The sequence below is a fragment of the Pelobates fuscus genome, chromosome 13 (assembly GCF_036172605.1).
Source record: "Pelobates fuscus isolate aPelFus1 chromosome 13, aPelFus1.pri, whole genome shotgun sequence".
Classification (NCBI taxonomy): Eukaryota; Metazoa; Chordata; class Amphibia; order Anura; family Pelobatidae; genus Pelobates; species Pelobates fuscus.
In genome coordinates this window covers 112,339,648-112,356,005 of record NC_086329.1, presented here as the reverse complement: position 1 = coordinate 112,356,005, position 16,358 = coordinate 112,339,648, and the positions used below count along the sequence as shown (strand labels likewise).

The 16,358-nt window shown below is 40.3% G+C and overlaps 1 protein-coding gene across 1 annotated transcript in view; it reads right to left on the bottom strand.

Moving 5' to 3' along the window:
* Positions 1-254: 254 nt before the first annotated feature.
* LOC134582477 (extracellular calcium-sensing receptor-like) overlaps positions 255-16,358 on the bottom strand; it is a 32,700-nt gene continuing 16,596 nt past the window's right edge. The window contains exons 4-5 of the mRNA XM_063439113.1: positions 4,105-4,228; positions 255-1,231 (exon numbers count right to left, since the gene is read on the bottom strand). Coding sequence (XP_063295183.1) covers positions 315-1,231; positions 4,105-4,228 — 1,041 coding nt within the window. The 3' untranslated portion in view covers positions 255-314. The remainder of the gene's footprint in view (positions 1,232-4,104; positions 4,229-16,358) is intronic.

The window sequence follows — 16,358 nt, the reverse complement described above, 5'->3', positions numbered from 1 at the left end:
TAATTATTTTTTTTTTTTAAATCAATGGGCCTATTCCATGGGCCTGGGCCTGGAGCTGCAGCTCCATCAGCCCCTATGTTAATCCGGCCCTGCCCATATGTGAAATGCTGCCATGATTAGCCAGGAAACACAGCTTTAAGAAGAAATCGGATTACCAGTTTGTCAACAAGTCAAGAAGGATTTACTTTTTTGGGGCACAATTGTGATTTAATTTCTCAGGCTAGGTTCTAGCATGGCGTGGCTCAGATCCCATCTAGGATAATGTGTGCCCAGATGCTAGCACTGTGTACTATGTAAAACACCTCAGATCCCATCTAGGATAATGCGTGGATACGTTTTCTGCCAGTTATATAATCTTTAGTGTTCATTTCTGGCTGTAATAAGATTATATAACATTTTGGAAAAAATATGCATGTAAGTAGCCCGGCACTTGAAGATAATATAGCAAAGATCTCCACAGCCACCATGTACTTACCTTTGGTGCTGAGATAAGCTGGGATAAATGTTACCCAAACACTGGCGAACACCAACATGCTAAAGGCTATAAATTTGGCTTCATTAAAGGTATCAGGGAGTTTCCTGGCCAGAAATGCAACAAGGAGGCTGGTAGAAGCTAAAAGACTCATATAACCCAATACACATGAAAATAACACTTTAGATCCCTCGTTACATTCAACAATAACTGTCCCAACCTCAGCTGCCATGTTGAATTCAACAAAGGGTCCATAAGTGGTAAGCCAGATAATGCATAACACTATCTGAACCACTGTACAAGAAGGAACTATATAAATTGGTATTCGGAGTCCCACTAATCTTTTTAATTTGCTATCCGGATTGGTAGCAGTGAAGACCATGATCACAGTGATTGTCTTGGCCAGGATTACAGAAAGGCAAATGGAGAAGATGATGCCAAACACCACTTGGCGTAGAATGCAAGTCATTTTCTCAGGTCGACCAATGAACACCAAGGAGCAGAGGAAGCAGAACATGAGGGAGACAAGGAGGAGATAGCTGAGTTCTCGGTTATTGGCCTTCACTATGGGCGTCCTCCGTTTTATAATGAACAGGCAGAGGACAGAGAAAGTCAATACACTGCATGTCACAGCAATACAAGTCAATGAAGATCCCAGTGACTCCTCATACGAGAGAAACTGAACTGGTTTTGGAACACATTTCTCTTTACTAGCATTCGGCCACATATCATCTGGGCACTTGAGACATTCGCTGTTATCTGGAAAGAAAAAAATAGCTAGAAATTTATTGAAATTTACTGATATCATGGAAAATAGAATTTCAGTAAAGTTTAATCTTTACTGGGTGCAATGTCTTGGTGACCGACAGAAGAGAAGGGCACTGCAAAGCAAACCCTCTCCTGCCGACCACTTCATTTAGCATGGCCATTTGGGCCACAATAGTGGTTCTTCTATATTTTTTACCCAGTCTGAGAGGCAGCTGCTTGCTGTTCCCAGTGAGCATTTCCTGGTAGGTTGAGGATACAGAAGGACACTGAAGATTCTCTACCGTAGTCCACATGGCCATGCTGCAAAGAGGTAATTAAGCAAATGAGGGACGAGGGGGAACAGACCACAAAGTAATGGGGGATTTGAAGAAATACACAAAAGAGGCTCATAAAGGGTAGAAAGGGACACACAAGTGGGATTGAGTGGAACAGACACAGACAGAAGGGCTGGAGAGATACCACCAAAAATGTTATCTACCTCCTAGAATGCCCTTGTGGTCTACAATATGTTGGTATGACCACAAGGAGCCGCAAAATAAGACACACTGTTGCAATATCACCAACGGATACCCAAACCATTCGGTATCCAAGCACTTCATCATCCATAAAAAAGATCCTGGCCAATTAAAATGCATTGGTATAAAGATTTTTCTTATCCTTGGCTCTTTTGCCAATGTTATTATTGCCAGTAATGTGATGTGTTTATTATGTCCATAATATTTGTCCAAATTATCTTTATTACATTCTATAGTATATTTATTTTACTATTATTATATTTGCCTAAGTGGCCAAATGGAAAGCAAGCCACAAACAGACTGACGGAAAAACAATGCAATAATTGCCAAAAAGAGGGTTAAACAACCAAGATTCCCACACAAAAAAAAATGCGTCTTTTCCCGATCAGGATTTATCATTGCGCATGCGGCCATTTTCATGTTTGACAATCACACCACTTGTGTGATTGGCTGATGAATGTTTGCACCAAGTTTAATTACTGTCACTCCTATATAAGCACCAGCTAGCCAGGTTGTATGTTTCTACTCTATTGAGAAAGCCTGTAGGCAAACATGCTTGGATGTATTTTACTGCTTTTTTTAATCTTTAATAAATAGATTTTGGTCATTTTATTCCACTTGTACCACCATCTTTTATTATTCAACCTTTTAACAACGACCTGGCACCAGCTACTCTTTCTTCATACTCTGAAGAATCCCAGGTGGGGATCATACCACCGATGCTGTTGTCATAGAGCAGTTAGCCTGCTCTATCCTTTGTGAGTATACTTTATTACATTTTAGTGATTACACATACTTTATTGAGAGCCCTTTTGTTGGTTTTTATTGTTTTCCTTTTGGGTTCCTGACACCACCATCTGTAAGAACACTCACCATATATCCTAGAAGGGGGGATTGTACCGTTGCACGCTTATCACACCAGAACTGGCTTTAGCTCTACTCAATGTGAGTGAAACCCTTATATTTTATTGTTTTAATTATCCTCTGTGGAACATACTGCACAATTTTTTGTTTCCATTTCTTATCATCCCCTAATCTATGTCCCTGATATTACAACCTGCAAGAGGACACTAGCCATATATCCCATATGTGGGAATTATACCGCTGTATGCCATACATACCAGAGCTGGCTTAGGCTCAGTTAAATGTGAGTGTTACCTTACTAATGTATCTGCACTTTGAGGAACATACTGCACCATTATTTTCTCTCACCTCTTATCGTCCTTTTCTATCTATATGGATATTTGAAAAGTGCAAGAACCACCATTCCCTGGCTTCGGAGATTTCCATTTGACTCCAGTTCTACATACCTGGACTTTGTCCTTAAAGGGACCTACCCGAGCTAAGACTTTTCTTTTTATTCTTATATTGTGGCGCAGCCCAACTCTGTTTTTTGTTGTTATATCTCTTTGGTTATCTTTAAGGGCCTTGAGGGTGTCCTTGTTTGAGTTTGCTGCCTCCCCTTTTTTTGTATTTATTAGCGCTGACTCTTAGCTGTTTTTCTGAACCTCAGCAATCCCTTTGTTCGGTAAATACAGTGACTTAGCACCGCTACCTATCCATCTATCATATTCCAGTGACTACGTGGCATGTCTCAGCTCTTCACTGATGAGAAACAAGGACAAACTCTAAGAAAATATGAATATCCTGAATGTCTTTGGTGACATCTATACATTCAAATATAATTGACCTTAAAATATCAGTAGTCTAATCAATGTCTCTTATTAGCACCTATGCCTCCCTCGTACCTTTGTTTAGTACAGTCTACATGTACCCCTGCAACTATTAGCTCCGCTACTAATATTTTCTGAACATTTAAACATGAGATGTTTTATTGTTCAGATTTGTATATGACTAGCAATATTTCTTACTCTTGTATGCCAAACCAAAATCTTCTGACTCAACGTTATGTCCTATGTTATATCCTTATGTATTTTGAGCTGTTGGATACTAAGCTACTGCTGCTGTAAGCGCGGCGCTTTATCTTTGTGGTTATATCCTATGGCTAAATATATCCTGTATTTTGCTAATATGTCAATAAAACACAAATTGACAAAAAAAAAAAATATATATATATATATAGTATAATTGGCATTTCTATTTGTACACATATTATGTCTGTAGCCCATTGGATATGGCATTTTGTGTGGGAATCTTGGCTGTGTAACCCTCTTTTTGGCAATTATCGCATTGTTTTTCTGACAGTTTCTTTGTGGCTTGTTTTCCATTTGACCTCTATTTGGATCCATTTGTAAGTGATGAATTACATTGTGAGATTATAGTGTTTTGTGATAATACGATATATGATTTATGAAGAACTACATATCAAAAAGTGAATATTTCACACACCATTAGGGTTCAGGATCTCTCCCTCAGAACAAGGCAGACAATCAAAACAGCAGATTTTCTGCCCTTGGCGTGTGGCTCTCCTTTGTCCTCTTGAACATGGGCTACTGCAGACAGAGAGAGGGACCTGAAAAAATTATTAAAAAAAACATAATTTTCACTCAACAAGAACTATGACTTGGGATCATTGAAAACAAGACTAGTTTTTGAACTCATAAGACAAACCACTTAACTAAAGCCTCTGTCTAGAGACAAATAGCTTGACCTGATAGAGTGCAGAAAGCAGCCTAAAACATAAAAAGTAGTTTCCGTCAGAAGAAACTCTGCATGAGCTTTACTAGATCAGCTTAAAGTTTGACATTTTATGTTATTTTCCAATTCCAGTGTATGCTTTTAGAATGGAAAATTATAGTGGCAGTCTAACTAAATGTTTTTTATCACGACTCCTTCTCCCAAACTGAGCAAACTAAAAAGCCTTATCTAAAAATATATAGCGTAAAAGAAGACTATCAGCAGGAGTTCCAGTGTACGGATCATTTTATTCCATGTGTATTGACAAGCTTTATAAAGACCTTATATAAGGTAAAAATATTGGCAAATCCACATTGGTGGAATAAAATTCACATCCACTATAATTGGTGTTACATGTTGTGACGGTAGTCACTATCACTGGGACCCCAGATTCCTTTTGTGTTTTGGTCTGTTTTTTTGAATGAATTGTTTGTCTGTTCATCTCCCCCTCCCCCTTTTTCCTGTCCTATTGTTTCCCCAGCAGGGAAGCTGCCTTGTACCTCCTTAATCTCCCATCAGCCCTTGCTATTGTCAGACCACACCGCTTCGTGCACTATAGTGCTGTATTTACCATTTTCTATGTAAATGAGACTGTTGGGGGCTTAAAATATGTGTGCTATGTATATTAAAGTTAGTTGCTGTTTTCACCTTCACCAAGTGTCTTCTGGTGTTTGGTGCAAGGTGGAAAAGGCCCTCAATGATCTCAGTCAAGCCTCTGCAACTGAGTCTGAAGTGCTCCAGGGTCCCTGATAGCTACGAGGAAGAAGACTTGGCGGAGGTACTCGGTCGGAGTACTGGAGCTCTGTTACACATGTGTTCTATTACTCTATTGTAACCAGGAACTGAAGGAAAATCCTGGATATTGCCCCCAAAAACGTATTACAAAGTGCTGCCTCCAATTCTACACATATTGCTAAAGTGGCTCTGTCACCACCTGGGTCTTTGCATATTTTGAAAAAATCCCTGATGTTGATTGCTCTGACTGGTGCCAGGTGGTTGTCAGATGCACGGGAAGGTGAAGTTTACTCACCTGAGCCAGACCCATGCGGGCGCCGCATTGGTCTTCCTGCTGGCCCTCTTTAACTCACGGCACTTCATCAGCCAGGAGGCGACGTTAAAGTTCTATTCTCGCGCATCCACAAGAGTACAGAACCGTGGTTAAGGAAGGATCCCATTGCCCTTTTTTCTAAGGGCAATGACAAAATGTGATCGTGGTAGCTCTGCCTTTTGCATAGTGAATATGCTAAGACAAAATAGTCCCTACTCTGTCTTAGTATATCTTTGATTGAATTGGAATTTAAGTGAAATTACAACACAGTCAATGTGTGTATTTCATAAAGATGTTATCTTTTTCCCGGAGGAATATGACAGATCTGCTCTAACTATAAAGATGGACAAGACATTAGACTTGATCATAGCGAGAACATTTGGTTCGCCCAAATCATTTTCTGAAAAAATAATATTTTTAGCTTTTGCCAATTCGCCTCTGCAGACTTTTGGTACCGAAAATCCAATTCAAAAATGAAGAAGATGGAAGTGCACATGATCTACCAGTACAATATAATATTATGTATATATTCTGCAGTGCACTGTTAGGAGCATGTTCTCACCATTTGTTTCAGAGATAAAGTAAGAAAAAGAGGAAAAACAGTAAAAAAAAAAAATATATATATAGTGGGCTTTTATTCAGTTAAATCAAACAGTAAAAAGACAAATCTCATTCCAGATTGTACTATTTATCTTTAATGTTTTACTCATCTGACAACCTTAAACTGTGATGAAAAGTAAAATAAGCCTGCCCACTGGGCCATTTTCTGTCAATCCAGTGCCAATTTGTATTTGTTAGCAGTTTAGTCCCACACTTTGTTTAGAAACACCTCTTCATCACTTTGAGCATTTTTTGGTTTAACTTTGAATCCTCAGAATTGTGGCTAATGCAGCTAAGCTGCTTAATCATAGTTATAGAAAATGGCAGGGTAAGCCCTTTCACTGCATGGCAGCCGATTGCAGAATATGGACAATGTATGGGCAGGAACAAAAATACATATGTTCAGCTAGGAATATAAATATTTATTACATTATAAATTTGAGATGATTAATCTGTGCCATGTCAGAAGGTGTGAAAAGTTCTTGCTCCAGTGACACTGAACTGAGCTGCTCCGGGCGAGAATAGAACCTTCCATTTCCTGTTCACTCGCGGACAGAAGAGGCGCGAGAATGTCTTTACTCGCGAGGCACCTTTACGTACACTCGCGGGTATGTCTGTACTCGCGAGTGTACTTAAAGTGAGTGTATGTAAAGTGGGGTAGGCCTGTATGTCACAGTACATGTTGGCATTCATGGTTCCCTCAATGAACTGTATCTCCCCAGTGCCAGCAGCAGTCATGCAGGCCTAGACCATGACACTGCCCCCACCATGCTTGACTGTAGGCAAGACACACTTGTCATTGTACCCCTCACCTTGTTGCCGCCACACACGCTTGACGCAATCTAAACCAAATAAGTTTATCTTGGTCTAATCGAAACACAGGACATGGTTTCAGTAATCCATGTCCTTAGGCTGCTTGTCTTCAGAAAACTGTTTGCGGGCTTACTTGTGCATCATCTTTAGAAGAGGCTTCCTTCTGGGACGACAGCCATGCAGACCAATTTGATGCCGTGTGCGGCGTATGGTCTGAGTACTGACAGGCTGACCCCCCACCCCTTCAACCTTTGCAGAAATGCTGGCAACACTCATATGTCTATTTCCCAAAGACAACCTCTGGATATGATGCTGAGCACGAGCTCTTAACTTCTTTGGTCGACCATGGAGAGGCCTGTCCTGTGAAACCACTGTATGGTTTTGTCCACTGTGCTGCAGAGAGTTCTTTGTCATGAGGTGTCATGTTGAACTTCCAGTGACCAGTATGAGAGAGTGTGAGAGTGTTAACACCAGATTTAACACACCTGCTCCCCATTCACACCAGGGACCTTGTAACAGTAATGAGTCACATAACACCAGGAGGGAAAATGGCTAATTGGACCCAATTTGGACATTTCCACTTAGAGGTGTGCTCACTTTTGTTGCCAACGGTTAAGTTATTTTGAGGGGACAGCAAATTTACACTGTTATACAGGCTGTACCCTTACTACTTTACATTGTAGCAGATTGTAATTTCTTCAGTGTTGTCACACAAAAAGATATAATAAAATATTTACAAAAATGTGAGGGGTGTACTCATTTTTGTCTGTATGTTGGTGTGTATGGGGTGTGTGTCTCTGTATGTGTGTGTGCATGTGTGTATGTGTCTTTGTATATATGTATGTGTATGTGTGTGTATGTGTCTGTATGTATGTATGTATGTATGTGTGCCTGTATGTGTGTGTGTGTATGAGTGTGTCTCTATGTGTGTGTGTATGTGTGTGTCTCGTGTGTATCTGTTTGCCTGCATGTGTGTCTATATGTGTATCTGTATGTCTGCATATCTGTATGTCAGTGTTTGACAATGTATCTGTATGTGCATCACTGTTTGTATCTGTATGAGTGTCATTCTGTGTATCTGAATGTTTGTCATTAAGTGTCTGTGTATCTGCATGTGTGCCCGTGTATGTATCTGTATGTGTTATATTGTGTGTTTCTGATTATGGAAGTCCATAATCTGGGAAGCTCACAAGACTGTAATTCAGGGACACTTAATTGCATTGGTTTCTTTTATAAAAAAAAAAGAAAAGAACAGAGAAAAAGTTATTAATAAATAAGATAAAAAATATTAGAACAGGAACATAAACTATCATTGAATCATGAATTACTGGAGAAACTGGAAAAGTTAAGAGGAGATTTGGATGGTTTAATGGAGAAAGAGATATCTAAAGACTATTTGTTATTTAACAAGACACGTTATTGACATGCAAATAAGCTAGAAAAGCTATTGGCACACGATATCATAAATCAATATATTAAAGTATGTAAAAAACAGATAACATTCATTTCTTGTAATACCTTTTTTATTGACAAAAATGTTGTCAATGACAAGCTTTCGGGAGAACCTCCCTTTCTTAAGTCTGAAGCATTTCTGAGCCAGACGACACATAGAATTCAAAGTTGAGTTGTGATACGGGGGTTAAAGCGACATGAGTGCAGATAAGACACAGGGTTGATAGAAAATAGACACCATTCTTGCAGAGGGTCATAAATATCTTTACGAAGAGCGGAGTGAATGGGGAGTGGAAGAAAAAAACCCAAGCAGACAATGCAGAAGAAGGCACACTTTATACATACACACACACACATATACATATATATATATATATATATATATATATATATATATATATAAACATATATATATTTATATATATATGTATATGCAAACGCATAAACACATGAACACATATACAAATACATACATGCACATGAACTCATATACTCAAATATAAATGCACAGTCACATATATAAGCATGCATTAAAGTAGGAGTTAGTTTGTATACTGTGGAGAGTGGTTTGTATTTTATTTTTGTATTTTGATCGGTGTTTTGCACACATTATTGGCTTCCTTATATATTTTATAGGATGTCTCTGATTTGTCCCTTTTCTTATTTTTAATCTTTTTTTTTACTTCTCTACTAAGCCACATTGGTTTCAATTTGTTTCTTTTATAATTATTACCCAATGGTACATACTGAGAAATGTACCTTTATAATATTTGTTGGAAGATCTCCTTTCACTCAAGATATTATACCAGTCAATATATTGTAAAGCTGCCTTCAACTTATAGAAATTGGCCTTTTTAAAATTATATGTTTAAGTATACCCCATATGCCTTTGTTTTTTTTAGTTTATTTCAAAGGACACTATATTGTGATCACTATTTTCCAAGTGCTCACCTACTTGAATGTTAGTCAAAAGATTACCGTTAGACCCCGTTAGACCCCTTTGTTAGAACCAGGTCCAGACAAGCATCCATTCTAGTTGGTGCTTGTACAAGTTGTGACAGGAAGGTGTCATGTAACACTTTCAAAAACCCAATTCCCTTTTCTGAACTACTAGTCCCTCTGTCCCAATTAATGTCCGGGTAATTAAAATCTCCAATAATTAACGTGTTACCCAGATTTGGAACTTTCTCAATTTGCTCAAACAGCTGTTGTTCCTCGTCAATATTTATATTAGGTGGTTTATAACATATCCCAACCAATAGTTTATTTCACTTCTTTTGCCCCAAGCAGATATTTTCCCATAAAGCTTCCACATTTTCCTCATCACATTCCATTTGCTTAAAATTTGGCTTTAACTCATGGTTGACATACAAACATACCCCACCACCTTTCCTGTTTTTTCTGTCCGTCCTAAATAGTGTATACCCATTTAAGTTAACTGCCCAGTCATGTGTCTCATCCAACCATGTTTCAGTTATGCCTATTATGTCATATTGTTTAGTGTCAACTATTGCCTCTAGTTCCCCCATTTTGTTATTTAGGCTCCTTGTATTAGTAAGCATACATTTAATATTATTATGAGTCACTTATACTTTTTATAAATAATCAACATTACATACCTTATCTGTTCTAAGCTTGCCCCTACCCTGTGTCCACCCCCATTATATAGAGCTAAAGCCCATCTCCTTTCTATCCTATCTCCATTTTCTAGATTGCTTTGACCTCCTCCCCCCTCCCCCCCACTACTAGCTTAAAATCTCCTCCAACCTTCTAGCCATCCTATCCTCCAGCACTGCAGACCCTCTCCTGTTTAGGTGCAACCCATTACTACTATAACGGTTGTATCCAAGCGCAAAGTTTGCCCAGAGCTCAAAAAACTCAAAACCTTCCTTCCTGCACCAAGACTTCAGTCACGCATTGACCTCTCTAATCTCCCACTGCCTCTCCACTGTAGCACATGGCACAGGTAATATCTCAGAGTATACCACCTTGCAGGTCCTTTTCTTAAGTTTGCTACCTAATTCCCTGAAATCATTCTTTAGGACCTTCCATCTTCCTCTTACTTTGTCATTGGTAGCAACATGGACCATGACCACTGGGCAGGGCCAAATTAAGAGCCCAGTGGGCCTGGTGCTGACAATTATGACGGGCCTAATTACAGAATCATATCGACCAAAAACAGTAAAACACTCCCAAGCGTCATGTATCTGATGGAGATGGTGCTGGAGAGAAAGAAAACAGCAGCTATAAGAAAACACATACCATAGGCTACTCTCTCTCTAATTTATGCTTTCATCTTCCAAGTAAATCCATAACCCCTAACAGCAGTGTCCAGTCAAGCAGGAAGTCAATGGGCATGGTAAAAGGGTGTGCCACTGACACAAATCATGTAATCTGCCAAAAGGGGCGAAAATGCCCAAAAAGAGGACATGTCTGCCCAAAGAATTAGAAGGCCAGCCTAGCATGAATGCAAGTCAGGCTGCCTGTCAATCATGCAGCTGGCCAACTAAGGGCATACTATGCAGACAGCACCCTGAGCTTGGCATAAATGCATCTAATGATGCGCTCGCTCAACGCTTTCTAAGGACTGACCCCTAGCACTCGCTGTTCCACTTGTCTCCTTACCTTCTTAAGCTCCTGGTATATAGTCTGGGACAGAGAAAAGCTGTATGTAGTGAGTGTAGAAGATAGGGAACATGCCACAGTGTTAGAGAGACTATAGTCAGCATTACCTTAAAGGAGCACTATGGGGTCAGGAACACAAACATGAATTCATGACCCTATAGTGTTAACACCACCATCTAGCCCCCCTGGGCCCCTCATGCCTCCATAAATATAGCAAAATCTTACTTTATTCAAGCCTTAAGATGTAATTCTGCATACTGTTAGACTCATAAAAACAAGCAGTCTGCTGACATCATTAGAAGTGGTGGCCTTATCCAATCACAGTGCTTCCCCATAGGATTGGCTGAGACTGACAAAGAGGCAGATCAGGGTCAGAGCCAGCATGATTCAAACACAACCCTGGCCAATCAGCATCTCCTTATAGAGATTAATTGAATTAATGAATCTCTATGAGGAAAGTTCAGTGTCTGCATGCAGAGGGAGGAGACACTGAATGTTTGGATGTATTTTAGGCAGCCATGACCCAGGAAGGATCTCTAACAGCCATCTAAGGAGTGGCCAGTGAAGTTATCACTAGGCTGTAATGTAAACACTGCATTTTCTCTGAAAAGACAGTGTTTACAGCAAAAAGCCTGACGGTAATGATTCTACTCACCAGAACAAATTCAATAAGCTGTAGTTGTTCTGTAGTGTCCCTTTGGCTATATTCATTGTCAGACAGTCCACACGTTTTGTTCCCATACATCCCTCCTAAGTTTCCATACTTAAGTAAGAGTATGTGAAAAGTAGTTAGGGTTGCCACCTTTCTTGGAAAAACATACTGGCCTTACTAATTTGCATAATTAAATATGTATGGGTGACATCACATGATGTAAATCACATGGAGTGACATAAGAGAAAATGCTGTAAAATCACCAAAAAAAAAACACTTACCGTATATACTCGAGTATAAGCCGACCCGAATATAAGCCGAGGCCCCTAATTTTACCCAAAAAAACTGGGAAAACTTATTGACTCGAGTATAAGACTAGGGTGAGAAATGCAGCAGCTACTGGTAAATTTCTAAATAAAATTAGATCCTAAAAAAAATATATTAATTGAATATTTATTTACAGTGTGTGTATAATGAATGCAGTGTGTGTGTATGAATGCAGTGTGTGTGTATGAATGCAGTGTGTGTGTATGAGTGCAGTGTGTGTATGAGTGCAGTGTGTGTATGAGTGCAGTGTGTGTGTATGAGTGCAGTGTGTGTGTATGCATGCAGTGTGAGTGTATGAATGCAGTGTGAGTGTATGAATGCAGTGTGAGTGTATGAATGCAGTATGTGTATGAGTGCAGCGTGTGTGTATGAGTGCAGCGTGTGTGTATGAGTGCAGCGTGTGTATGAGTGCAGCGTGTGTATGAGTGCAGCGTGTGTATGAGTGCAGCGTGTGTATGAGTGCAGTGTGAGTGTATGAATGCAGTGTGAGTGTATGAGTGCAGTGTGTGTGTATGAATGCAGTGTGTGTGTGTGTATGAGTGCAGTGTGTGTGTGTATGAGTGGTGTGTGTGTGTGTGTGTGTGTGTTGCAGAGCCTTGGTGGGGGGTGGGCAATTTTTTTTGTATTTTTTTTATTATTATTTTTTTTATTAATATTTATTATTTTTTTATTTATTCAATTTAATTATTATTATTATATTATTATTTATTATTTAATTATTATATTTTTTTACTATTACTAATTCTTTTTTTTTCGTCCCCCCTCCCTGCTTGATACCTGGCAGGGAGGGGGGATCTCCTTCCCTGGTGGTCCAGCATTGGCAGTTCAGTGGGGGAGGGGGGCTGGCAGAGCTGTAACTTACCTGTCCTGCAGCTCCTGTCAGCTCTCTCCTCCTCCGCGCCGTCCGTGCAGCTCCCTCTGTCAGCTCCCATTGTAATTCACAGGTAAGTTACAGCTCTGCCAGCCCCCCTCTCCCCCTGTCTGTATTATGGAAATGCAAATTGCCATAATACAGACTATTGACTCGAGTATGAGCCGAGTTGGGGTTTTTTAGCACAAAAAATGTGCTAAAAAACTCGGCTTATACTCGAGTATATACGGTAGTTTGATTCTGCTGTATAGACGGATTTGTCCCAGTGCCTCCATGTCTCCCAGTGCTCTCCATGACTCAGTGCCCCCATGTGTCAATTACTCCAGGTCTCAGTGTTCCTATGTATCAGTGTCTCAGTGCCCCATGTCTCCCAGTGTCCCCTAGTGTCGTGTCCCCAGGTCTCCCAGTGATCCTATGTATCACAGTGCCTCAATGCCCAATGTCTCCCTGTGTCCCCATGTATCCCAGGGTCCCCATGTGACTAGGACACTAGGAAGACGGGGAGACCTGGAGACATAGGGACACGGAGACACCAGTGACACTGGGAGACTAGCGGACTCTGGCTGGGACACATGGGGACACTGGGAAAATAGGGGACACTTGAAGACATGGGGACACAGACACCAGGGACACAGACAGTAGAGACACTGGCTGGGGGACATGGGGACATTGAGACATGGGGGCACTGGGAGACATAGGGACACTGAGACACCAGGGCCACAGACACTAGGGACACTAGCTTGGAGACATGGGGACATTGCGACACTTGAGGCACCGAGAGACATGGAAGCACTAGGAGACATGGGGACAGTGAGGCACTGGCAGACTGGGGTCACTGGGAGACTAGGGGGCACTGAGACACAAGGGACACTGGCTGGGAGACATGGGGACACTGTATCCCCATTTGTCTGTGTCATAATGTCTTCCAATGTCCCTTAGTGTCTCAGTGTATGTCTCCTTGTAGCCTTTCCCCCCATCCCTTACTTCCCTGAGATGTATGCTGTCTCTACAGGGTGGGAGTTGCAGTCTGGACTCTCTGTAGCTGCACCCCTGCAGATGATTGAGTATAGATAGGCAGGGAGGGATATGCTGGAACTTCCTATCCCTGCCTGTCTCCACATACAGGGACCCCTACTGGCCAGTGCTGGAATTGCATAGTAATCTCTTGTTTATACTGAGAATAATACCAGCATTTGTATTGCTAGTATCACTGCAATATTGACACCAGCCAGGCAGCCTCAAATACTGGCTGTGCCAATAAAATAAAAGCCAGGTGGAATCCCTAAGAGTAGTGCGTGGAAAAAAAATGTGGAAAAAAAAATTACATTATTTTTTTTATTACTTTTTTTAAATCAATGGGCCTATTCCATGGGCCTGGGCCTGGAGCTGCAGCTCCATCAGCCCCTATGTTAATCCAGCCCTGCCAATGGGTCATCCCCAGCCCCTCCCAATTATCCATCCACTCTGTCAGAAAAATGCCAGATCCGAGCACATGGGAGACAACAAACTGTCCAGTTGAGCCGATCAGAGCAGCAGATTGCCCTACCTACCCTCCTAATGATAGAGTCCCCTACCACCACAACTTGTCTAGCCTTCCTTACATTTTCATCCCCACCTGTTCTAGAGGGTCTGTTCCCTCGGCTGTTAGAAGGAACAGCTTCCTCTAATACAGCTACTCCTGAGCTGATGCTCCCAACATCTTCACTCAAATGGGCAAATCAGCTAGATTGCACCACATCAGGACTAGCTAGCCCTTTCCTCTTCCCTCCCCCATGCGTCCTCACCCCACTGTCACCCAGCTATGTACCTGTTCTCCAGCTGTCTTATCTCCTCCCACTCCACTACCTGTCCCCACTTAACTCTGCTCAGTAAGCAACAGACTACTCTCAAAATTGTCGATCTCCCTCAATGTTGTAATTTGCTTCTCAAGATCTACAATCTGAGCTTCCAGAGAAGCCACTCGCACACACTTGTCACAGAGGTATGGACCCTGGACGGGTACATCCAGGCATGCATAAATGCAACATGATGTGCATTGAGTCAAACCAGCAATATTGCTCACTAATATTGAACACCCCCCCCCCCCCCCCAAATTAATCAAGCAGCAGCACAAAGGAGGAGGGAAAAAACAGAACACAGAAAAAAAATGTGAAGAGCCCAGGACCAGACGTTTTCTCTATATTATATTACAAATGCTTTAGACATGAACTGGTCCCTTTCTTGGCAGATATGTTTAATGATATCTTAAAAGGAGAAGGCCTAGATCAAAAGATGCTAGAGGCAGTAATCACTCTAATACCGAAGAAAGAGAAAGGCCGAGAGTTGTATGAAAGTTATCAGCCAATATCTTTGTTAAATATAGATTTAAAATGATTTACAAGGGTACTTGCCGAACGATTGAGGAGAGTAGTAATTAGTACTAGTATTTAGTTTTAATCCAGACCAATCAGGTTTTGTACCGAATAGGGAAATTAGGGAAAATACGACTACAATTTTAAATATTATGACCTATGTGCAAAAAGAAAATATTCCAGCAATTCTATTAGGGGTAGATGCTGAAAAAAGCATTTGACCGGGTCAGATTGTCATTTATGTATGAGGTCTTAAAAAACTAGAGGTAGGGGAAAAAAAATTATGTTGAATTAAGGGTATATATTATTCACCAACGGCCAGAGTCAGGGTTAATCTTGGATCAGTTCTATATGACCAATGGGACAAGGCAAGGATGCCAAGTGTCCCCATTGCTATTTCTCTTGACCCTGGAACCATTTTTGAACGCAATAAGGATGAATAATAAGATACAGGGTATTAGACTTTAACAGTTGAAATTAGCAGCATATGCTGATGATATCATGCTAACCATTACAAAACCCCTAAAATCATTCTATTTTGTATTTAGATAATTGAAAGCATACAGTAAATACTTTTAAGTTTGAAGTCCTAAGTATGAATATAAGTTTGCAACAGAAAAAGGAAATTTTGGAAAAATACCAACTTAAAGAGGTGCATCAGGCACTTAAATATCTAGGTGTTATGATACCTCCCAATATTAGAGATTTGTTTGTTGACAATTATTTTCTATTAATTACAAGAATTGATGTAAATTTTAAAAATTGGCTACTCCACATATATCATGGATGGGAAGAATTTTAGTGATATCCATGAATATCCTTCAGTGAATACTTTGATTGATTGATTCTGAAGTCATTCTTTAAAAGGCTTAAACAGCTGATTATTATATATATTTGGGGAAAGAAATCCCCTCGCCTTACTTATAACTATTTAGTTACATAGTTACATAGTTACATGGCTGAAAAGAGACGTGCATCAAGTTCAGCCTTCCTCACATATGTTTTTGCTGTTGATCCAAAAGAAGGAAAAAAAAAAACTCAGTTTGAAGCACTTCCAATTTTGCAACAAGCTAGGAAAAAAAATTCCTTCTCTACCCCAGAATGGCAGTCAGATTTGTCCTTGGATCAAGCAGTTATTACCCTACATTGAAAGATTATATCCTTGAATATTCTGTTTTTGCAAGTATGCATCTAGTAGCTGTTTGAACATCTGTATGGACTCTGATA